Source organism: Notamacropus eugenii, chromosome 2 (assembly GCF_028372415.1).
Source record: "Notamacropus eugenii isolate mMacEug1 chromosome 2, mMacEug1.pri_v2, whole genome shotgun sequence".
Taxonomy (NCBI): domain Eukaryota; kingdom Metazoa; phylum Chordata; class Mammalia; order Diprotodontia; family Macropodidae; genus Notamacropus; species Notamacropus eugenii.
In genome coordinates, this window is record NC_092873.1 from 252,734,018 (window position 1) to 252,758,526 (window position 24,509).

Genomic DNA, 24,509 nt, shown 5'->3' on the forward strand with positions numbered 1-24,509 from the left:
GCTGTATCAATTTCAGAGCTTTTTTTTGGTTGAATATCCTTCTTCTTCTTTGGCTAAGTAAATATCCTTTTGTTGACAGTTGAATGACCTACATGTGTCTCATTTTTTTCCCCTATATTGTACCTAAACTGTAAGAGGACTAGCTAGATTCAGGACCAGGCCAGGACTATAATATCCTTTGACCATTTACCTATTGGAACTTTTATTCTTTTACATTTGAATCAGTTGCCTTTATCAGAAAAACTTATTCAAAGGATTATTATTTTCAGTTAATTGTTTCTCTTCTAATTTTAATTTCATTGGCTTTGTTGGTGCAAAACTTTAAAATTTTATATCCCTAAAAATGTCTATTTTAACTTGTATGATCCTCTATCCCTTTTTGGTCATGAATTCTTTCTCTATTCCTAGTTCCCAAAGGTATTCTTTTCTTTACTCCTCAAATTTGTTTTTGATGTGATCTTTTTATGTAAGCCATGTATCCATTTACATAGCTTATCTTGGTATATGTTGTGAAATGTTGGCTTATGCCTCATTTATTGCATGTTGTTTTTCAGATTTCCCAGAAGTTTTTGTTGAATGGTGAGTCCTTACCCCAGAAGCTAGGATCTTTGGGTTTATTGGATACAATGATAACATGTTTATTTGCTTCAGTATGTTGTACACCTTATTAGTTCAATTGGACCCCTGTATTTTTTTTTTAACTAGCACCAAATAGCTTTAATGATGACCATTTTAGAATTAGAGAGCTGGTACTTCTAGGTCCCTTTCCTTCCCAATTGTTTTTTCATTATTCATCTTGAGATTCTTTTGTTTCTCCAGATGAATTATTATTTATTTCCAGCTAGACTTCTAATTCAGGAGGAATATTTTGGTAGCTCTGTGGGTGATGAGTTGGAGAAGGAAGAATGTCAAAGAAGGGAGACCAGCTAGGAGGTTACAGGTACAGGAGAGGTCCCAAACTATGGTAATGGCTTTTTAAAAAACAGAATGCAGTATTCCAGATGTAATCTGGGAGTTTTAATGGACTACAAGTTCCATGTAAGTCAATAGAGTCAAAGGTACCCAAACAAGATAGGTGATCTTAGCAGAACTGTAACTAATCCTTTTGGCATCCTCAGCAAACATGACAGGGCAGGCAGCATGAAGTTCCCCTGAAACACACAGCTCAAAATTGGTGCTCAAATCAACATTATGATTCACAACATAAAAATGATTTAAGTTAGACAAATTAAGTTTAATAGAAGAGGAAACTAGCTACTGTACTGGTTTCTTAGCTGCTGAATGAGTCCGTGTATTAATTTTTGCATAGATTTTAGTACCTTAAGACAAAGCCCCAGTTGCCCTGATTTAGTTATGATTCCAGTAATAAAATTGCAGTAAGAGAAGCATGATGTCCAGAACGAAAGTGATAGATTCACTATATTCTGCCCTGGTCAGATCATCTCTGAAGAACTATGTTCAGTTCCGGGGACCAGAAAGCATCTCAAACCCAACATGTCTAAAAGGGAAATGTTTTTCTCTTTCTGCCACCTAAGCTCTCCCTCTCCTCCAAACTTTTCTGTTTCTGTGTAGGAAACCACAATCTCCCTAATATAAAACATTTTGTATACTTCTTGGTTGACTCTCTATCTACTCACAATGCTGTAGACCAAAGCATTACATCCTATTCTCCCCTTTTTATATACCCTTTCCTCTATTCCAAGTCCAATTGGACTACCAGCTGCTTCCTCTAATGCCACTCCAGCTCCTGCCTTTGCACAGATGCTGCCCCCTCTCCCCTCAGCTATGACTTGGAAAGCTCTCTCTCCTCACCTCTGTCTTGTACAATCATTGGCTTTTTCTGATGACTCCAGTGATCAGCACTTTGTCCTTGAAAGCACTTAATATTTGTATTGGCCCCCTTGTGACATGTTGCCTTCCCCACCCCTAGAACATGAGCATCTGTGCTTTGTTTTCATAACGCCCGGCTCTTAAATCTGTGTCTTTCACAGGTTCTCATTGCTGAGTTGTTTTATGTCTAGCTCTTTGTCACTGTTTTGGATTTCCTTGGCAAAGATATTGGAATGGTTTGCCACTTTCTTCTCCAGCTCATTTTACAGATGAGGAAACGGAGGCAAACAGGATTAAATGACTTTCCCAAGGTCATACAGCTAGTAAGTGTCTGAGGCTGAATTTGAATAAAAGATCTTCCTGACTCCAGGCCCAGTGCTTTATCCATTTTGCCACCTCACTGCTCTGGTTTAGACAAATTCATCCACAGAAGGTCAGCCTCCAAGTGATGAAATCATTTTGACCCCAGAAAATCATGAAACTATCCACTAAGGCATGGGAGATTTTTGATCTGTGAAACGGTCATATGTTGCATTCAGGATGAGGGAGTATGGCTTAATGGATTGAGTGCTGGGCTTAGAGTCAGGAAGCCAGATTTGAATCTTCCCTCAGACACTTACTAGGCTTGGTGATCCTGGGCTTACCATCTAAGATTGCCAGTTTTTCATTTGTAGCATTTACTCACAGGATTGTTGTGAGGGTAATGTATGTGAGCTGCTTTGCAAAATTAAAATGCTACATAAATATGAGATGTCATTATTCAGTCATAGTGATTATAGTAGATATGCCAGCATGGAGGCCCCCTAAAATAATGAGGCAATTTATGTGAAAACTTTCTGAAAAAGTTTAAAACACTAAACAAATACAAATATCTTTGCCATTTTGCCTTCTTTTCTCATTCTCTGAGGTTTTGGCCTCAGAGGGACTCTGTCTGGAGAGTTCAGAGGCCAGGATTTCTCCCCATCTACTTGGTCTGTTTCCACAGGGCAACAGGGAAGAACACAACCTTGTCACTAAAGAATGAATGGGCACTAAGTACTTTCAAATGAAGAAGGTGATTTATTGTAGTGTCATTTCATTGACAATTCAAACTATCTCCGACAAATATTTTAAAATTTCTAAATGATGACATCAACGATAGGAAACGACAACATGATAAAGGGAAACACAAAAGTAAAACTAGGGAGCCAACAGCAATATTAACACACTTCCATCAGTTTCCCCAAGAGGAATGAGATGGTTAAAAGGGCACCATTTAACTATTTTTCATAGATCTTTAAAAAAGGTTTTTCTTTGGTGTAAATTCCTCTTTCTTGCGGATTGCCCTCTCTGTTTCCCCAAATGATTAGTTATTATAAAACTGCTCATTTGGGCTGAACTTCTGACAGGGGAATGAATTTTTTTCTCTAGATATAATGTTCAGGAAAATATGAAGATTTGCATTTCCTTCAAGGTACGCATAAAGGAAAGGAAAGGTTCTTTTTTTCAAACATCCTAACCAAGAGGAGAGTTCAGAGCCCAGTGCAGGGCATAATGTATGTACACACAACAGAAACACTGTATAGTTATTCTTTCAGCATATTACTTATGTTTATACATTTATTACATATTGCACATACTCAGGTTCATAGAGACATGAACAACAAGTTTGGGGGGTAAACATTTGCTTTGAGGACCACCAAAAGTGGATTTCCAGAAGGAGCTTATTCTGTATCTTCATGAAAGACAATTTTTGGAAGCAGTTCTTTTGAGGGAGCCCATATATTTACAGAAGTCACTGGGGGCTTTTTGTGGTATATAGCCAGGCTCCCTAAACATAGGATTCCTTGGCATATTGGACCTGGTCAACCTCAAAGATTGGCTGACTACATCTTTCAACGAGGCAATCCTGTCTGTTCGTTAGCAAGGATTCAGACAAGACCTTTAACCTGTAAAACTCAGATCTTGGCATTTGTCCTTTCCTTTCCACAGATACACTGGAATCCCCACTCTGTGCCCAAGTTTCACTCATAGCTGACGCACTGTCTCTGTTGAGATTTTCTCTGCCACATGTATTGTTGGTGTGCCCATCATAGTTCAAAAGCAAAAGAGAAGGCATTCTAGTGTGCTGGCTTAGGATAGCGTCTTTTATACTTTGGACCGTCTCACTCCTGTAGGGAAGAGTTTTGGAAATGTGGCAATATTGGACTGCCTCCTCATAAGATGGTGGGTTTCCAGGAATTTTCTGATCCACAAATTGGAATACCTCTTCGGCTGAAAGGAGACGTGACTTTGAACCTACATGTTCTGGAGCTGGTTGGTGGTCAACCATAGCTTCGACATAGCTTTCCTGGACAATTCTTCTAGTGTGTTGGCTCTCCTTCTTGAGGTCCTTCTTCCCCTCATCTCTGGGAAAGCGCCAACTTGGCACCTTCTTGTGAGTAGCAAAAGAGAATGACATAGAGTGTTTTTTTCTCTCTCGGGAAGGCTTATTGTTTGCTTCAGCAGTCTTTGTTGTAAAAGATTGATGCCTAGTGAAAAAGTTCCTCTTTGGACTTGAAGGAGAAACCACTGGTGAGTTGGCAAAGACTGAGCTATCAGAGGAACTATACAGGGAACCGCAGGAGGAGGTTTGGGGGAAAGACCCAACGGTTGATTCTGAGCATAAAGTTCCTTCCTCTATTTGAAGACCCAGTGACTTTTGCTTCCTGTGTTGTGAGTCTTTTGCTTCCTGACTCCTGTAACAGGAGCTTGCCTGTGGGACAGTGAAGTTGTCCTCACTCTTAGTCAGTTTCTGGCTTGTAATCCTGCTTTCAAGGTAGTCTTTTGAGGATGGTGTGCTGGGCTCTGAGAACCTCCTTTCTGAAGTGCTGAGCGAGCTTTTTAGTAAGGAGGCATAAGAGACAATAGATCCTGGTCTTGACTCATGTCGATGCTCTCTGTTGTCCAAGTCAGTGGCCAGTCCTTCAGTGTCTGGGGGCAGCTTATTTTGAGAGCCAATGTTGCTGCCACCTTCTGCATCAGCATCTGTGCTCTCATAGGCTGAGTCATTTTGCAGAGTTGATATATCTGAGGAGAAATTAAACAACATTCAGACTTCCTTTATGGTTTGCAAAGATTACTTCAGAAAAACATGGCACTGTGGCTGTCTTTTTATCCCAATCATAGCTCTGTAAAACTCTGTTGGATGCCTGGAAGTTTGGGCTAACAAAAAATCTGCTTTTTGCAAAAATGGACTTTTGCAAAAATGTCTCTTGGGACCTGCTATTTTGGGAGGGAGATGATAGAGAGAAAGAAAAGTACTAGGAGAAATGCATGTGACAGGAAACACAACAAAGAGAGAAAACAACATTCCACTGAAAGGTTCATCTCTGTTAGTTATTAGACTGTGAGCTCTGTAAGGGCAGAGATAGTGTTTTTGGTTTTTTGTTTGTTTTTTGCCTTTCTTTGTATTCACAAAACCTAGCACAGTGCTGGGTCTGTACTAGGTTCTTATTACTTGCTGATTTGCCTTGGTTAGAATTTCTATATCTGATAGCTTTTTCCTTATTATGGAAAGTTAGATCTTATAGCTGTAATACTGTAGCTGAAGGTTGTTGGGTCATAGCTTTGGAGATGGAAGGCCACTTAGTTTAATCTTTTCATTTTAGAAATGGGAAACTAAGGCCAGAGAGGTTAGGTGATGGACCTAAGGTCACACAGGGCATGGCAGAGCTGGGTTTGGAACACAGGTCCTCTGAGTATGAATCCAGTGTTCTAGTATATTGCCTCTCACTGTTGTCTAGTGAAGTTAACAGCTTTCCCTGGTGTGGACAGAAGGGGCAAGCAGTTCTTAAGAGATAATTCAGAGATACTTAGAATTAAAAGTTGGATATTCAAGTGGTACCAAGATGGCTCTTTCTAATGATCACACTAAGAAGCTGGGTATTCAGTAACATGATATCTCTGGGTTCTATTAGTGAGGATGGAGTGGGGAGGAATCATTGGAAAATAACAGTGATGCATTTGAAAAATCAATAAAAATATTGCTTGAAAAGGAAATACTATAACTAATTATTGTATTTGGCAACTTGCCTAGGCATAGACTCCATTATAATGACAGTTATAATGACATTATAATGACAATACATAATCCAGACAGTACCTGAACAGTCAGTGTGCTCCAATGAGTCATCAGAAGTGATGCTGGGACAGTGCCCTGGGATGTCCTCTCCAAATATTTCATAGCAGTTATCAATAAGGAATTCTACCAATGTCTTAATCTGTGAGAAAAACATCAGAGCAAATGTTAACAGGTTATATGGAATTTAGTGGTTACTTTTTTAATTTTTATTTTTCTGTTAACTGAGTAAAGTACTCATGGGTTCATTCGAAGTAACAAAGAGGGAAACAAAAGACCTAGTGATTAATTTCTAGTGAATACTATTAAAGTTATAGGGGCTGGTTTCACTGAAGAAGAAAACTGCATTTTCTTCTTTTTAAATCATTTTGCAAAAATTGTTCATTTTGCATTTCTTAAACTGTTTCCCTCTTCTATAATTTATATAATCAACTGCTACAAGGTGTGATGCCCCAAATGAAAAAGCTTCGTGTGTATAGTAGGGAGTCAGACTGATGCAATAATTACTGGCTTTTGTCTGCTGGTTGTCAGCATAATTGGAATAATATTGTGTATTGAGTGGTAGGTTATAAAGCTCTCAGTTAAATACCAAGAAAGTCAAGAAATTTTTTCATTATAATTTTGACCCAAACAGGGAAATTTAGCAATATCGATTTCTTTTTCTTTTGCAAGGAATAGTAATAGGAGATGGGGATGAACAAACCTTGTTGTTCAGCTCTTTCTGGGCATCAAAAGACAGGCTTTGGTCAGTGTTGAGGGTCAGCATATTGGGTCCAATACAAATGGCAAGATTGCTTGAGTCCATTTTGCTGACCTCTGAATTCTTGCTGATGGCATAGAGCATGCAGACCAAACACTTGAGCAGCAGGAGATTTGCCCTTGGTAGTTTCTTTGTGACCCTAGAATAAGATGTAAAATAGACTTTAAAACAAACCCAACAAACTTGATGATGGTGGCTCACAGAATATTCAAGTGTTCCTCCTTGCCCTGTCCTAAATAGCATTTCCTTTTACAATGAGGAGGATAATGAGGACAAAGCACACAGGCACAAACAAAACTTAACATTGAGAAACTTGCATTCAGAAATGTCCAGTGGCAGCTAGATGAGCACACTCTGAAGGCCTAATAAATAAAACCTTTATAAGGAAAAACACTCATACCACCACATTTGACTATTATGTGCCACATTTGACTATAGTGTGGATGTGAAATTCTTTCCAACTCTGTGATTCTACAATTCAAGAAAGCTCTGCGGTCTTGTTCTACATCTGAAAGTGTATGGACTAAAACTGATGTTCCTCATCTCTTTACACTGCAGAATTTATTTTCATGGGACATGAACTTGGGCATTTCTTTGAGCAGCAGCCACCAAAGAAAGGCAGCAAACATATCATAGACCAAGAAAAACAACTTTTCAATCAGTGTTCATGAAGATCATCAATGTGGTAATCATATTTACTAAGAACTATGAATTATGTCTGTATCTCAGTCTTTCTTTTGTGAAATGGAAGGACGGCATTTCTTATTTCTCTTGCTCATGGGCCAGTGTTTGAAAAGTACTTTGAGTTCTTCTACTGAGATAATCTTTTTTTTTTTTTTTTATACTTTCCTATTGAGTATATTTTCACTATAGTCATGCTATGTAGTCAGACTAAGATAAATGAAAGAAATCGTATAACAAATTACTGAGATAATCTTAAGATGGATCTTTTAAAGAAAAAAAAACACCATAAAACTTCATTATCTTCTATTATATCCAAGTTATGTTTTAACCACCCAATCATGTGCAGAAAACCTAATGTTTGCACAGTCTGCAGTTATTAGTACAATGTGTTCCTAGGGTTTGATGGTTTTAAAATTAGATTTAGGGTTGTCTTTTCACTGATAGATCCAATTTTTATTAGTTATTCAAATATACAGTCCCTTGAAAGATCTCCTTAAATTGAATATTGAATATGTTAAATTATTAAATTCAATATTGAATGCTGGATATATTTACGTTGACATACTTATTTAATTCTATACAATTTCCAGTTCAGGTGAACATTAGATTGCTATTCTGGGGAAGATGACTGTTCCATTTCCTATTCTGTGTCTAGGAGAAGCATTGGGGGATATTTTGTAGGATAGTGTATTTATTCTATGTGATCTCAAGCTCAGAAGATCAGAGGTGTCCTCTAGAGACCCCTAGTTTTGCTTAATAAACTTTAATTGATTTATCATCCATGAATTTAATTAAAACCTCCTCAAATTCATTTGTATTTTTTATTCAAAACTATTTCTTATGATTATGAGTTCTATCCATTAATTGCCTGTTTTGTAAAAGTTGTATTTCCTTTTATTGGGTTCACAATGCCCTCCTTCAAACTTTTGGAATGACCCCTACTTTTTGTATTCTGGGGAGGGTGGTGAAAAAAATTACCCAGTTTTTAAAAACTCTATGACCTTATAAAATTCAGTCATAAAATGCTCTAGCTATTGCCTAAGGTTGGACTTGATGGCTTCTGAAAGCCCCCTGCTGCTCTAAATCTATGGTCCTATGTCTTGAGATAGAGAACTGACTCCCAAAATCAATTGTTTTTCTACTTACTGTTTCAAGCTCTCAATTTTGTTCTCCTCATTTGACTTCTCTAGAGCTGCCATCCATTCTTCAGACAGATCTGAAGAAAGTAGCTTGAGTGGGATACTCCTGAGGAAGTCCTGTTTGAAGAAAAGGTATGTGGCTTAACAACTGTCTGTTGTGGAATGTGCCAATATCTTTGATGGATTCCTTCCAGAGAAACCAGTTCATATCTTAATACATCTATCTTATTCCTATAAACTCGACTGGGGAAACTTTTCTGTTTCACATTGCTCTTCAGTAATTACCTGCTGGCAGGTATACAATTACATTACTATGTATGTAATTGCATTACATATGAACTAAGAGTTGCAGTGCCTTCTAAACTGGGGAATCTGGTTCCATGATATTGGCCATAAATCAGTCTTGGTGTTTCCTATTCCTGCAAGAGTTTGGGATCACAGGGATAAAGAGATTCTCAATACAGAAAAGTTCACTGAAATGCCAACCTTTAAAGGTCAAGTAGGTCTGAATCTTAATGTGATCTAGCAGCTTGTTGTTTTATTAATATAATCAGTCACAAATTTATTAGATTATTATTTATATTATTAATTCGTCACCTATCATCTCACCCCTGGTTTGAATCCCAGCCCATGTATTTGCTATCCATGTCAGCTTGGGCAATTTATGCCTCAGTTTCCTTTTCTGTAAAATGAAGGAGCTAGAATGGATGGCCTCTAGGGTGTTTTTTCTGGTTCTAGATCTATGATCTATAACCCATAATATAAATTTACCTTAAAAACTGCAGCCAGTAGATGCACAGATCTGGTCTCCAAATTGACCATTCCCCCAGAATTGAGTTCTTCCTTAAGTTCTTTCCGGGCCTTTTCACTGGCAGCTTTCCTGAATATTCCTTCTGTTGAAGGGCCTTTGCTTCGAAGAATATCAAGAATTTCCTATAGGAAACACATAGAGAAATGAAAAAATGATTACATTTATTGGATTTGACTGAAGTAAAACTAAGACCCCTAGTTTGCCAAGGCTCATGGGCCTAAGATCATATTAAGACTGAACAAAGCTTATTTTTGTCTTAAATTCAGGATTCATTCTAGCACAACCAACGCCTTTCATATCAAGTTTTTGATGCGAAAAAGCTCCTTTTTCAAGTTTTGTGACAGGAATGTCTGAGACATGAATCTAGCAGCTTTTACACATAGGTTTTTCTCTTTCCACGTGGCCACTCACTGTTCTCTTCAACATTACCCAGCTTTGCAAGGAAAGGTGACATGGGAAATGCTGTACTTTATGTTGTCTCAAATGCACCTTCAGCTCCTCCTACTAGGACGCCATCCCAGATATATCAGGGTTTCTCCACCTTTTTTTTGTGTGCCACGGTTCCCTTTGGTAGTCTGGTGAAGCCCATGGATCCCCTCCCAGAATAATGTTTTTAAATGCATAAAGTACACAGGAAACCAATTATATTGAAATAGTCATCAAATTAAAAAATAAACAAATTTATGGACCCTGCATTCTGAAGTCCTGATAGGAGTACTGAATGTTAAAAATTCTTTGTTAAATCTTTTGCAACTTCTAGAAAGCCTGCGATCCTGGAGAGGTTGGGCCCTCCCCAGGTGGGGGGGAGGGTGTCCTGATGTACTTATAAATGCAAATCTTGTTTCACAAAGGAAAGCACCAGTAGGGAATAACTTTACTTTCATAGTACCAGCACCAGCATCATAAAGGTTCAATCTCAAAGGACTCTATTTCTGACATTCAGCAGGAAGATAGAACTAAAGTGGGTTTGGAGCCCAGGGTACCTGAATGGGTTGGGGAAGGATGTCATGCTCCCCGCATATTACTGACAAGGGCTGGTCAAACAGGGAAGGTTTCCCTTCTAGTGACAAAGACCCCGGAGAATCCGATGCAGAGACGGTCCTTCTCATGGGGAAAGGCCAGGTGATCACCTTTCTCTTCTTATTTTCTATGACAAACAACAGTGAGTAAAAGAGGTGACTTAGACCAAATTATGTAGCAAATGGGACGTAAGTAAATATACATAACGTATTATCACATAGTAACCAACTAAAAAAGCAGGTCATATGGGAGAAATAATTTCAAAAAATTAAGAAAACAGAGAGGGTAAGAGAGACTTAATCAAGAGAACCCTGACTGAAAAACAACCACACTATCACCAAGGCAACTGAGCCCTAAACATCCACACCAAGAGACAACTAGAAGTCTCCACCTTTCCTGTTTTTATGCTGAGGCAAGTCTTTTCTCTAGAAGGATAGCAAAGCAACATATGGATCACCAAACTCTAGCCTTAAAATGGTGGTTTTAATAATCGCACTGGACATTTCTGGCCAGACATTTATCCATGGGTTTCAGCCTTCTGGGAGATGGCTCTGTATTCTTATTTCCCTATTATACAGATGAAGAAAATGAAACTCTCCGAGAGGAAGTTACTTGGTCAGTTTCATAATGATAAAGATAGCGTGACAAACTGCAAATCTCTGGAACCATCAGAGCATTAGCTGACCACGAGGGGGCAGCCTCTGTTGGTGCTTTTTTTCCCAGCCAACTTGAACTGTGTCTCGCTCTCATTACTAAATGTGGGAAATGCTTGTACCCAAACCTTGCCCTTGGGAATTTTCAGTGTTAGCTCTTAGCCACAAAGTTTATTCTTTTCCCCAAAAGCCAGAAATGGATATTTTGTTTGACAAATTCTCTTTTCTCCAGAAACTTCATGTTCCAGTTCCTAAATAGGGATATTTCAGTGGCATATATATAGTGCTCCCTGGTAAAGAAATTTCCTGTAATGATGCAGGTTGATACCTTCTCTATACCTTGCTGTTTTAGAGAGTTGCCCAGATCACTGAGAGATTGAATGATTAAGCCCAGGGCTACACAAGGAGTATGTGTCAGTTTGGACCAATCTCTTCTCAGGTCTGAAGCCAACTTTCTATTATTTCTATCTATTATCTGCCTGTTAGCTAATATATAAACATATTGACCAACTCCCATATGCAATGCCTATTAAAGCTCAGGAGAGCTGTTAGGACTGCATTTGGGTCAAATATGCTGAAGAAGCTTTAAAAAGTATTGAGTTGAAGAATGTTGGTGGTGGTACAACCAAGTAAGGTTCTAACTTATAAGCAGAAATTACTAAAAGACCTAAGGTCCCAGATACTAAAAGACAAAGGGGAAAAAGAGAAAGTTGGAAAATATATCATATCTGTAGTATTTACATGCACATTATTCCCTCAGCCCTGGAACTGAAGTCATCAAAAGTGTGCAAGGTAGTCATTAAGCTGATTCAGAGCCCTTGGGAGAAGGTGGTTATTCTAGAGAGAGCACAGTGCCTCTACTTTCTGAGCCATCTCTCCCTAAACTGGCAGGCTGAAGACTGTTGGTCATCTAAGTGTTAATATTCCGTGGTGGTTAAAAGAACACTTATCAAACAAAAATTCCTAGTAATGAAGCCTTTGTGGTTTTTCAAACCAAGAACACTAACTCTCAACATTTATATAAGATAGGACTTTACTTTTGAAACTCACCAATCAGGTGGCAAATCCCATCATCACTATCACATTGCGGTAGCAAGTGGTGTTCTTTGACATCGCCCTAGAAAGATATTTATCTCAGTTACAAATCAGTCATTAAAGCAATCCTCTCCCTAAATCAACTCTGCACATGACACTGAGGATGTTATATTAAAAGAGATTAAAAATGTATTAAATCAATTCCTAGAATCTAAAATTAATCTTTTTGTAAACTAAAAATTTTAAATTAGCAAACCCTTATTTTATTTCCTTCTCTTTTCTCCCCTGGGTGGAAAAAACACAAACCCAAATCCTCATAACAAATATAAATAGTAAAGCAAAACAAATTCCCATATTGACTATGTCCAAAAATATGTATTGTTCCATATATTAAGTACATCACCACTCTGTTTCTCTAGAATTAATCTTAGCTCTAAGGAACAGTATGTAGCAGATTCTAGTTTAACTGGAAATTTTAGTCGCCACATTATTATTGGATAAGAGCTTTAGAGCTGAACTGGACTTAAGAAATCATCTAGTCTAACCCTCTCATTTTATAGAGAAAGAAACTGAGGCTCAGGCAGACTAAATGATGCCCAAGATGATATAACTACTAAATGGCAGATCTGGGATTTCAACCTGAGTCCTCCAACTCCAAAGTCAGGGCTCTTTTTCATGCTATCTTGCTTCACTCTTACATGTCTACACGTCCAGCCTAAACAAGGCTCAAGTGAATCAAAATTCTGGCCCAAGGCCACTTATTTAATTTACTTCTTAACTCTGACTGACACTCAATTAAAGTTTCTACATAATTGAAATTTAGTGTTTTGGAATGTAAGAAAAAGAAAAGAAAAGAATATGAGATCGATGAATGGTCTTGGGCTCTAACCTGTAAGAAATGTGAATTTCTAAAAGCAGTACTTACAGTATTGCAGCCGCTCAACACCTTCATGAACTTTAATCCTGTCTTCTTTCGGCTCTGTCTGGAGTAAAGGGAAAAGCAAGAGAGTTAAGCCTAGTCAATCAACTGCATTGCTGTTCTGCTAAAAACACTTTTAAAATTACTTTGAGAGAAGAGGATTCATTTAAAGTCAGTTGTATTTGTTGCCAGATGCCAGATGCTTTGAGGAGAAAATCTATAACTTGCATGTTTCCTAGATTATTTAAGTATGAGGACTTTGCCACTCCAAAATGTAATATTATTGTTTACTTTCAAATTCAAGTTTACTTTTAGACCAAACGGTTTTTCATCCGTCGGTCGACGCAAAGTGAAGTCAAAACAAGTTTTAAATGATCAAGATTTTGCCTTTCTTAGGATTTTAGCTACTTGTAGAGGCAAAAAGAACAAATCTAGTAGTTGTAGCCCTTAGTGGAGATAGCACATTTTCAGTCCTCAGAATCTCTGTTGACATTCTGCTATTCTCTTAAATGTGTGTTGTCAATTATCCATGATTAGACCCTCGAGGCTTCATATTTATTACTTAGTGGTAATCCAAAGTACTTACGCTTGGAGGGTCTTCAGCAAGAGCTGTTTCACCTCTGATGAACTGTGCAAAATGGGAGAAACAGCATGACACTTTCTGCCACAACTAATCCTCTGCTGAAGAAGGAGGAGACTGACAGTTCTAAGCTCATGTGTTGTGCATTATAAGCAGAGACGGGGGCAGGTGGAAATTCACAATGTAACGGAGACAGGAAGAAGCATCATGGGGCTGTCACACACAGACATGGCCAGCCAAACACCCCAGAGCTTGAAACTTCCCCTTGCCTTATATGGCACAGGGGTACTTTTTTCTTTTTTTTTCAATGAGGAGCAAACAAAATCTGTGAGCTGCTGTGAGTGGAAAAGATGACATAGAGACAGCCTGCAGGTAAAGGTTCCCCAGAATGTCAGAGGTGGGATGTGTGAATTAGAAATGATGCTATACTATAGGTAAACACACTAGCCTTTTCTAAAGAGGGAGTATTTTAAGTGACATATTTCTTACCTTCAAATGACCATTCTCTTGTTTGTGTTACCCTCCTCCAGACCACCCACTATCCTGTATGACAGTCAGTGGTGTGTGTGTGTGTGTGTGTGTGTGTGTGTGTGTGTGTGTGTGTGTGTGTGTGTGTGTGTGTGTGTGTGTATGTGCCAAGCACTATATTTGATGCTGTTAAGGAACATTCTGCCTAGCATAGGAGTTCTAGATTGGGAGTTTAAGTCATGACTCTATTACTTACTAGTTTTGTGACTCTGAGCAAATTACTTCATCTTTCTGAGGCTCAGTTTCCTCTTCTGTAAAATTAAGCTCTTGAAGTAGGTGAGAGGTAGCTTAGTGGAATAGATAGAGGGCTGGCCTCAATCTATTTGCCCAACTCTAAGTCTTCTGCCAACCTCCAGTCTCAAATCTCCAACTAACTTCATTTAAGACATCCTAAACCCAATAGATATCTTAAACTTAACATGTCCAAAATGGAACTCATTATCTTTTCCCATTCCTGCACCCTTTCAGCCTTCTATTCCAGACTTCCTTATTATTGTCGAGGGTACCACCATCCTCTCAGTCACACAGACTTAAAGCCATGTCATCATCTTCAGCTCCTCACTCTCCAATTTCCAATTTCTTGTCAACATCTCTTGTATATGTTTCCTTCTCTCCACTCATACAGCTGCCATTGTTGTAAGACCCTCTCACCAGGGACTACTGCAATAACCTGCTGGTTGAGCTCCCTGTATCAAGTTCCTCCTCACTCCAGGTCCCCTTCCACTCAGCTTAAAACGTAGCTTGGTCATAGGACTACTCTATTCAATAAATAGTAGTTCATTGGTTCCCTATTATCTCCAAGGAGGGCAACGAGGTGGCATAGTGAATAGAGCCCCAGGCCTGGAATCAGGAAGACCTGTGTTCAAATCTGGCCTTAGACTCTTACTAGCTGTGTAACCCTGGGAAAGTCACTTAACCCTGTTTGCCTCAGGTTTGTCATCTGTAAAATGAGCCGGAGAAGGAAATGACAAACCACTTGAGTATCTTTGCCTAGAAAATTCCAAACAGGGTTGCAAAGAATCCGACACAACTGAATCTCATGAGAAACAACAAGAGATTCTAAAAAGCAGAGTTGAGAAGGGAGGGGCATTCCTGGTATGGGAACCAGTCTGTGGAAAGGCATGGAGATGGGATGCCATGTATGAAGAAGAGAAAATAGGTCATGTTTTTCTGGAACATCAAACACATGCAGGAAAGTCATGAATAATAATAAGTATGGTAACGTCGGCTCGAGTCAAGTTGTCAGAGGCTTTAAATGTCAAACAGGGGAGTTCATTTTTGATACTAGAGGTACTATGAGGTTCCCAGAGGTACTATCCTAGGGATACATTAGTCTGTTCGACAAAGGAGTGACATGTTCAGGCCTTTAAGGATATCACTCAGGCAACTGTGTGAAGTATGGTTAGGAGAAGGGAGAATCTTGAGGCAGAGTTATTAATTACGAGGCTATTATTAATCCAGGAAAGAAATGATGAGGGTCTGATTTAGGATGATGAATCATACCCTCACCATTTCTTTCAAAGTTCAACTTTAGGACTTAGTTTCTTTTTTTATGTAAAAGGAAAGGGTTGGATTAGATGGCCTCTACATTCTCTTTTAGTTCCAGATCTATGATTTCATCATCCTATGACCTTGAAGGTCTCATCTTGCTTAAATTCTGTGAAAGAAGTGAAATCTCTCAAGGATCTTCACCTAAAACTATGTCCAGTTTTCTGCAGTTTTAAGGACAAAGACTTCCAAAACCAAACTCTATTCTCTTTCTGGTTTTTGCCCTCAAAAATAAATGTGTCATGCTCACTTTAGCAGCACATATATATTTTTTTAAAAAAGTATTATCAACTCACTTAAAATTTCTGGTATATACTGTGCATCAGTTTTGTCAATTCATATTTTTATAAATAATTATCAATTTCCTCTAAATCTCTGCTTTGTTAGAATATAGCTATAGGTAATATTCAAAAGAAAAAATGTACGTAAAGAGCTTTGAAAACCTTAAAGCATCATATAAGTGTAAGTTATTGTCTTTATTATTCTCTAATAATATCAGTTTCACTGCAATTTGCTGCATTTTCTCTTTCTCCATTTGCACTTTTACAGAGATGTGTTTTCTCTCTCTTTTTTTGATTACATGTCTTAATGGCTTAAAAAAAATCCCACATTTCTGCAGGAAGACAAGAAAGGCAAACCTCTTATTGATTGCTTAGACCAGTATGATGCAGTGAGGACATGCTTCAGTCTGTCAGCTCAGGAGAAGATGCTCAGGAAAAGAAGGCACTATTTATGTCTGTAATCATCTTTGCTCCAAAGGATACTAAATCAGTTCACCAACTGCCTGCATCTGATGAATTCAATAGGTGAATTAAAAGGGAATCTCTGGTCTCACTGAGAGTTAGGAGGCTCATGGCTACCTGTGATCACAGCATCACAGAATCACAAAATTTCAGAGAAGAGAGACTTCAGTGGTTCAGCCCATGCATGTGTCAAGATATTAGGAGACACCCTGTTTTCCAGAGCTAAGGCCCAGCAAGCAAGCTGTGCCCTGAGCTTGGCATAATAACAATCCTTTGCACTTACCCTCTGGCAAAATTGCATAATTATTTTTATTGGAATGTATCACATAATTGCTGGAACAAAATTACATAATTATTTAGTGCTCTGACCAGCACCAGATGTTCTCTGAGCTTGAACAAGTGACAGACAAGCTCGGACAAGTACTCATGTTCTTGTCGTGGAGCCCAGTTCATTGTCAGCGTTATGGCTCACTGTGCAGCCATTGGTATAAGTATTGAGATCTCCCCATATTGCCTTGGGTCCCTCCACTAGAGGCAGAACTCTGGCTCATGTGTCTAGATCCCCTCCCTACTTGCAAGCCTTTTCCTTCATTTTGAAATGAAACTTCTGTTGGATTCCTGACTTATGTCTCTAACCTGCTCTGTTCAGCTCAGGCCATCCACAGGTTAGAGGCTGCTTCAGTCTGGTTGACATATAAAAGGGACCACCATTATAAAACACCCAATAAGTGATTGTCTAGTCCCTGCTTAAAGACTTCTGAGGAGGGGGAAACCTTCTTACCCATCCAGGTATCCCATTCCATTTTGCTACAACTCTAATTGTTAGGAAATTTGGGGTTGGTTTTTTTTCTTCCCCGGGTAGGAAGTTCTCCTAAGCCCAAACTGACTTCTTTACATCTTCTCCCCATTGCTCCTGGTTCTGTGTTCTAGGGCAGCCAAGCTGAACAAGTCTAATGCCATGGTGATCCATATACTTACATATGATATATGACATATTATACAAGAGCTTATACTGACATCGCCCTCTCCTTCCGATTTTACTCTGATGTCTCATGGTGGTGAGAAGGCAAACCCCCTGGGGGGGGGGGAAGGTTTGGGGTAAATTATAAGCTCGACACTGTAACCTGGAAGTCAAAAATGCTAAGACAACATTAGGCTTCATTCAGTGGGGTGCTAGTAAATGTTTATAATAACAGTTTCTCTGAAGAGTATGACACATTTTAAAGTTTCATCAGCATTATTAACATTTTCTCCATCACTTTTTTAAGTCTGGACAATTAACAAAAGAACAAATCAAGCCTTGATTTGTAATGTTTGCCAGTTTCTGATCTGTAAATGTTCACACTGAAAATTTGCCAGTGAACTCAGAGTCAGAAGAGTTAGCAACAGCTCACCCTTGTGTTTATTATTAGTGGAGTAGGGTCCAGGACACAGGGCAGGAAAGACTCACACTGTACTCTCAGGAGTATCTCTTTTTGTTTTTTTTTAGTTCTTGGTGCTTTATTATAGCAAGGATACTGAAAAAAGGATGGGACTATGGAATAATGTGGCAAGGATGATGGGGTGACTGGAGACTATGGAATAAGAGGGTCACTTAGAAGAAATTGGTGATGTTTAACCTAAGGAAGAGACACTGTAGGGAAAAATGACAGTTTTATTTTGGTATTTGAGACTGTCATGTAGAAGAGGGATTGTTAACATTCATTCATTCAGTTGTGTCCAACTCTTTGTGACCCTGTATAGGGGTTTCTTGGCAAAGATAATGGAGTCATTTGCCATTCCCTTCTCTAGTGGATTAAGGCAAACAGGGTTAAGTGACTTGCCAAGGGTCACATAGCTAGTAAGTATCTGAGGTCAGATTTGAACTTGTCTTACTGACTCCAGGCTCAGCACTCTATCCATTAAACCTCCTAGCTCCTGGAAGAGGGATTAGACACATCCTATTTGGCCCCTTCTACAGAAGTAGAGGACCTGGCTGGAAACTATAGAGAGGCAGATTCAACTCCACATGAGAAGAAACTTATTAAGACTTTAAATTTCCAAGAAGCTGTTGATCTGCATTGGCAGAAGGGGTTTCTACATCAGGAGTTCCTTACGTTGATGAAATCTTGGGCCCAGACCACATTTCCTCTCCTTCCTTCCACCCTCACCCCAATTTTCCTTTTTTTCCTCACAAGAAGATGCAAGTGTAAAACAGCCTGGGCATGCTGTTTGTTCTCTCTGAGCCTAACCCTCAGGCCCAACTGAAGAGGGGATCACAAATGACTGAAGTGTGACATTCCCTTTGGCTACTACTTCTGGTTAAGTGGGGCTGTTTCTTATGGTTCACCTCGTCTCATAAATTCCTCTTCCCCAAAGAGACCACTCAGGGAGTGTTATCAGGGACTGTTCTTTGGAAGGAAACCTAATTCCCATGTCCCTTCCCAGAGTCTTATTTTTCAAGTGGCTGCCTGGGGCAGTGACTCAAATTTTTCCACAGTGCCTGTCTCTCCAAGCACACTTTTGTTTCTAAGGGAGGATGAGATTTGGCACATGACGCCCACTGTAAATAACACATCTCCCCCATGCTGCCTGTGGGCCATCAGAAGCAATAAAGGAAACTCTGGGCATGTCTTTTTTTACCCTGGCTCCAAAGATAGCCCTGTCAGTTGTTTTTCTACACTGTTAAACTGATTTTTAAAAAGTTTCATGATGCTCTGGTTTATTCTGTATTCTTCTCTGCCTCCTCTCTAACTGCCCCTCCCTTCCCCCATCCAATACGAAGTTACATAAGTTTCTTCTTGGGGGACTTTTTACCCAACCGCCTTCTCAAGGGGAGGGCTGGGCTGTGAAATGTTACTTTGGTGGGCCTGTGGGAAGCTGTACAAATGACATGCTTGGCCCAGAACATGGTCGTTCCCATTTTATACAAACTCAGTAGATAACAGAACAACATAGCAGAGAACTGGACCTGACAAGATGCCATGTTTTTTGTTCATACAAAGGAAAGATAAAGAAATGTCCAGTTTTAAACCTTCTAAGGTCCCAGCTGTGTGACCCTGGGCAAGTTGTTTTACCTCTGCTTGCCTCGACTTCCTCATCTATAAAATAGGGATAATAATAGAAACTGCCTCCCAGGGTTAAAATCAATAAATTTGTAAAGTGCTTAGCATAATGCTTGGTACACAGTGGTTACTAGAGAAATATTAAGTATTATTATTATGTCTTCCCCCAATCAGTCCTTTTTTCTCTTTGTTGTTAACTTTTTCAAGATTGAGATAAATGTGAACTCTGAAGTGGGTAAAATAGTGTATGAATTATAAAATAATGAATGATTCCACAAATTCTACATGAAATCAGTCTCAAGAGAAGCAGTAACACGGTGTAGTAGAAGAAACACAGGGGTTTGGAGTTAGATGAGCTGGATTCTGATCCTAGTTTGGCCTCTTACTACATGTGCAACATTGGACAAGTTACTTTGAGTCTCTGGGCCTCTGTTTCTTCCTTCTAAAGTGATGAGATTGGACTAGGGACCACTAGAGTCCCTTCCACCTCAGGGTATCCATGAGCCTCTGACCATAAGGTCTTTCAGCATTAGGATAAGGCCCAGACTCTCATCTCTTTCCTCAGATGCAGGTGGCAATCCCTATTAATGATTCTAGGCCGTGGCACCTCCTGACTGTGGACCAATAAATACATAAGTCACTTAATCTCAGTTTCCTCCTCTGTCTAATAGAAGCAGTCCCTGCACTACCTACCTCAAAGGGGAGGAAAGCACTCTGCAAACTTAAATACATATAAATCACAGTCTCTCCAAGCACATTTTTGTTTTTAAGGGGGAAAGAGATTTGGCACAGCACACCCACTATAAATGACACATCTCCCCCTTGCTGTCTTTTAGATTTAGAACTGAAGGAGACCTGAAAGGGCATTCTCAAACCCACATATTGTGGTGGTTGTTCAGTTGCGTTCAACTCTTGGTGATCCCATCTTCAGGTTTTCTTGACAGAGATATTGGAGTGGTTTGCCATTTCCTTCTCCACATGAGGAAACTGAAGCAAATGGCATTCAATTTGCCTAAGATCACACAGCTTCTACGTGTCTGACACTGGATTTGAATTCAGGTCTTCCTGACTCCAGGTCTGGTGCTCTACCTATTTGCGATACCTAGCTGCTCTTAAATTGCTTATTTTACTGAGCACAAAAAACAAGTCAACAAGCCCTTGTTAAAGCACTTACTATGTGCTGGGTAAATGTGCTGATCAATCAGTGAAGAGGCATTTGTTAAGTGCCTACCATATGCTGGGTAATATGCTGATCAGTGAGTTAGTCAATAAGTGCCAGACACTGGGTTAAGCACTGGGGATACAAAAGGAGGCTATATATACATACATACACACACATATGTGTATATACATATGTATATGTCTTTATGTATATCTTCATATCTATCTATCTATCTGTCTATCATCCTTGCCTTCAAGAACCTCTCTGTTAGGGGACAAAACAAACAAATACACGTACACAAATCTTGCTAAGTGCTGTGGATACAAGGAAAGGCAAAACAAACAAACAAAATCTCAAAACAAAAAAGAAAATGAAAACAAAACCCAGCCCTCACAGTCTAATGAGGGAAATGATAGTCAAATAGCCAAGTGCAAACAGGATCCATTGGAGCTAGTCTCAGAGGGAAGGCATTCAATATAGGGAAAGGCTTTTTGCAGAAGCTGGGACTTGAATGAAGCTGGGGGAGTCAGGAGGAGATGAAGAAGCAGAGAGTACCAGGCATAGGTGGACGGCCAGTGAAAATGTCCAGAGTCAGGAGACAGAGTGCCTTGGATGGTGATTTAACACGTATAACCGACATCAAATGGCTTACCACCTCAGGGAGTGGGGGAGCTGAGGAAGGGAGAGAAAATTTGAAACTCAAAATTTTTTTTGATGAATGTTAAATTTGTCTTCATAGGTAACTGGGAGGAAAATAAAATGTTATTTTAAAAAAAAGAGTAGAGAGAAAAGTATAAGAAAACTAAAAATATAGTAAGGGACCAGGTTGTAATAGGCTTTAGAAGTGAAGCAGATTTTCTTTGGATCCTGTAGGTCTGGAGTGGGGAACCGCAGCCTGGAGGCCACACATCAACCCACACATGAATGCCAGGTCACAGGTTCTCCACCCTTACATAGGTAATAGGGAGCTAGCGGACTCTATCAAATAGGAGGGTGACATGGTTAGGCCTGAGCTTTAGGTAGATCAAAACTGAGTGAATCTCTGCGAGGTTAAGTGACCAATGCTTCTGAGTGTCTGAGGCAGAATTTGAGTTTAGATCTTACTGACTCTAAGGCCAGCACTCTGCACTTTGTTATCTATCTGTCTCTCTCCCACTTCTTTGTGAGTGGCTGCTCATCATTTGCCAGTCAACCTTCTGATAGTGAGTCTCTGTGAACCAGGCTGGGCCTCAGACGACAGATGCTGAGGGCTTATTCAGAGTTCTTCCAGCTTGACAGGGTCTTCCAGACCTTTGCTTCCCAGGCAGAGCCTTTGGGAGACCAGGGAAACCTTCACCCCATAATGAGGCACCAGGGGAGGATTCAGAGAATAGGGACACAAAACAGACAGGGAAAAATGTTGGATTGGGTTGAATAGGATGACAATGTTAAGCAGAAAGGGAAGAACTCGACTTATTGGCCAACGTGAAAGACCAAGTATTGGGGCCTTTCTCCACGAGAGGCCTTCATATAATACTCAGTGAAAGCACATGGTTTATTAGAAGTGACTGACTTCTTGCCTCAACCCACAGTCCATTGTGAAACTCTGTAGAGTTGACTCAATACCATGAGGCTGGTGTTGCTGTCAGGCACCTAGTAAAGTTTTCACACACTCCTGGAATGGACCAGAATTATTACGAGTGGGGAACCTGCAGCCTTGAGGCCACATGTGGCCTTCTAGGTCCTTGGGTGCTGCCTTTTGACTGAGTCCAAGTTTTATAGAATAAATCCCTTTATTAAGGGGATTTGTTCTGTGAAGTTTAGATTTAGCCAAATAGTTGCACTTGAGGACCCAGAGAACCACTTGTGGCCTCAAGGCTGTAGGTTCCCCACCCTTGGACTGGATGTCTCTTCCCAGAAGCCTGAATCCCTTATTTTATTTCCAGATATAGTTCAGGTAGTCCTGTGACAACTAACTAGATGGGGTAGTAGATAGAGTGCTATATTTGGAACCAGGGAGAACTGAGTTCATATCCTGCCTCAGATACTTATTAGCTCAGTGAATCTGGGCAAGTTTATTTAACCTCTCTCTGACTGTTTCCTCATCTGTAAAATGGGGATAATAGCACCAGATTCACAGGGTTTTTGTGAGAAACAAGTAAGATTTTTGTAGCTTATGTGCATAATCAGGTACTTTAAAATGTTTTTTTCCTACTCTCAATTGAAAAATAGCTTATTATTTTTATTTGTCGAGTTATAAATATTTTAAAATTTAGTCTCTCTCACTAGCCCCCCCCCAGCAAATATTTAAGAAAGCAAAAACCCTTAATATATAAGTACTTTGGCAAATCCCCACATTATCCACATCCTTAAATGATATATGTCTTTTTCTGTATTTTAAGTTATATCCTCGATCAGGAGGTAAATCAGCCCCTTGCCACTTGTGTGAACCTGCTTAGAGGACTTCAATCCTATATGAATACAATATATTCTACCTTTAATATACAGGTATGATGGGATACAGAAGATTACTAAGGAGGATGACTGTTGTGGAAACCAACTCAAGCAGGTCAGAATCCAAAAGGCTCTAAAATCATCCAGAAATAACCTGAGAGTCAGTAATGCAACAGAGAATGGTTGACAGGGGAATGTGAAGTGAAGGGAAGTGAAGAATGAATAAAAATTTGAAGAAAAAAAAGAAAAACAAAAATCAAGCAAGTGGGGTGGGGAAAAAACCCAATTGAATTAAGAGGGAAAAAAAACACCTCCCAGAAGGCAAAATGACATTTGTGGTCACCAGAGAAATGCCTCACATTTTTGTGAAGAACAGTGTTTGTTGTGTGGGGGCATATCTGTTTTTCTTTCACAACAAACACATAAATGATTCTCAGGGAAGAAAATGACATGAAATAAAAGCGCTCTTTTATAGTTCCAACTCATTACAAATACAATATTAACAGTAGTATTGACATACTATCTCTCTTCTGAAGGTTTCAGAGGTTTGTAAAGAGGGAAGAGACCCTTGGCTGTCATCATTGAGACAGTCCCCCGTCTCACAGTGGGTGAGTGGGTTCCAGCTCTGTGTACTAAATCACTTAGCATGTACTTTAGCAACATTGATTCTGTTACTCACCACCTCTTAAATGGCAGCAATAACTAAAATAATCAACCCAAACTTGACTAAGTTTTAACTCAGTTTCTGATGAAATGAAAAAGTGGGCAGTTATCACATTTCTTTTAGTCTACATGATGCCAAAACATCTGGATATCCTGCAACAGGTTTTATTTACTTTTCATCCAGATGTTTGACATCTTATCTATGGAAATGAAAAACAACAAAACAGTACTGAAAGATGTTTTGAAAGCTTAACATCTCACTTCTAGTATTGTATGTTCTCCCTACTTCCTCTCCTTCCTTCTAGTCCTGAGACTTTCCAATCCCATCAGTTGTGCTAATTTATTCCTAGTCATCAGAGTCTCATGACCCTTAGATCCCTCCTTTCCATCCAATTTGATCTTCAAAATAAAAAAAATTGAACATACATTTATGAAACATTTCCTATGTGAAAGACACTGTACTGGGTGCTAGGTATATAAAAACAAAACCAAAACAGTCTGCCTTCTGAGAGCCTTCTTGGGACTGCACCAGTTCCCCCTTCCCTGTAAGCAGGGAATAATACCTGACATTTAAACTTCATTGTATGTATGCAATGTACTTTTTCCTCACAACAACTCTCTGAGTTGTTAACAGGCATTTAAGTACTTCTAAGTGTTATCCTCATTCTAGAGATAAAGAAACTAAGGGTCTGACTTGCTATTTTAGTTATACATCTAGGAATTGTTAGTGCCAATTAATCAATAAATAAATGTCAATAAACATTTATTAAGTGCCAACTTAATCAGTCAGGCACCATGCTAAGCACCAAGGATACAAAAAAGAGATGAAAAGACTTGAGCCCAGCTTTTCTGACTGAA

General features: G+C 39.3%; 1 protein-coding gene and 1 long non-coding RNA gene across 4 annotated transcripts; one reads left to right on the forward strand and one right to left on the reverse strand.

Moving 5' to 3' along the window:
• Positions 1–2,869: 2,869 nt before the first annotated feature.
• On the reverse strand, positions 2,870–13,660 carry TAGAP (T cell activation RhoGTPase activating protein). 3 transcript variants are annotated; one of them, XM_072643824.1, is made up of 9 exons: positions 13,537–13,660; positions 12,957–13,014; positions 12,047–12,113; positions 10,307–10,470; positions 9,284–9,445; positions 8,520–8,629; positions 6,633–6,828; positions 5,954–6,071; positions 2,870–4,878 (listed from the first exon to the last, which is right to left on the reverse strand). In XM_072643824.1, exons 2-9 carry the CDS (start codon positions 12,981–12,983, stop codon positions 3,641–3,643), a joined length of 2,082 nt encoding a protein of 693 aa, XP_072499925.1. In that variant the 5' UTR covers positions 12,984–13,014; positions 13,537–13,660; the 3' UTR covers positions 2,870–3,640. The 3 variants fall into 3 exon arrangements, with proteins under 3 accessions (XP_072499925.1, XP_072499926.1, XP_072499927.1); XM_072643825.1 differs by having other exon boundaries at positions 12,957–13,010; positions 13,537–13,632; XM_072643826.1 differs by lacking the exons at positions 12,047–12,113; positions 12,957–13,014; positions 13,537–13,660 and adding an exon at positions 11,738–12,014.
• Positions 6,793–24,509, forward strand: LOC140527121 (uncharacterized). The gene is made up of 3 exons (XR_011974683.1): positions 6,793–7,374; positions 8,564–8,644; positions 23,043–24,509. It is a non-coding gene; the product is annotated as an uncharacterized lncRNA (long non-coding RNA).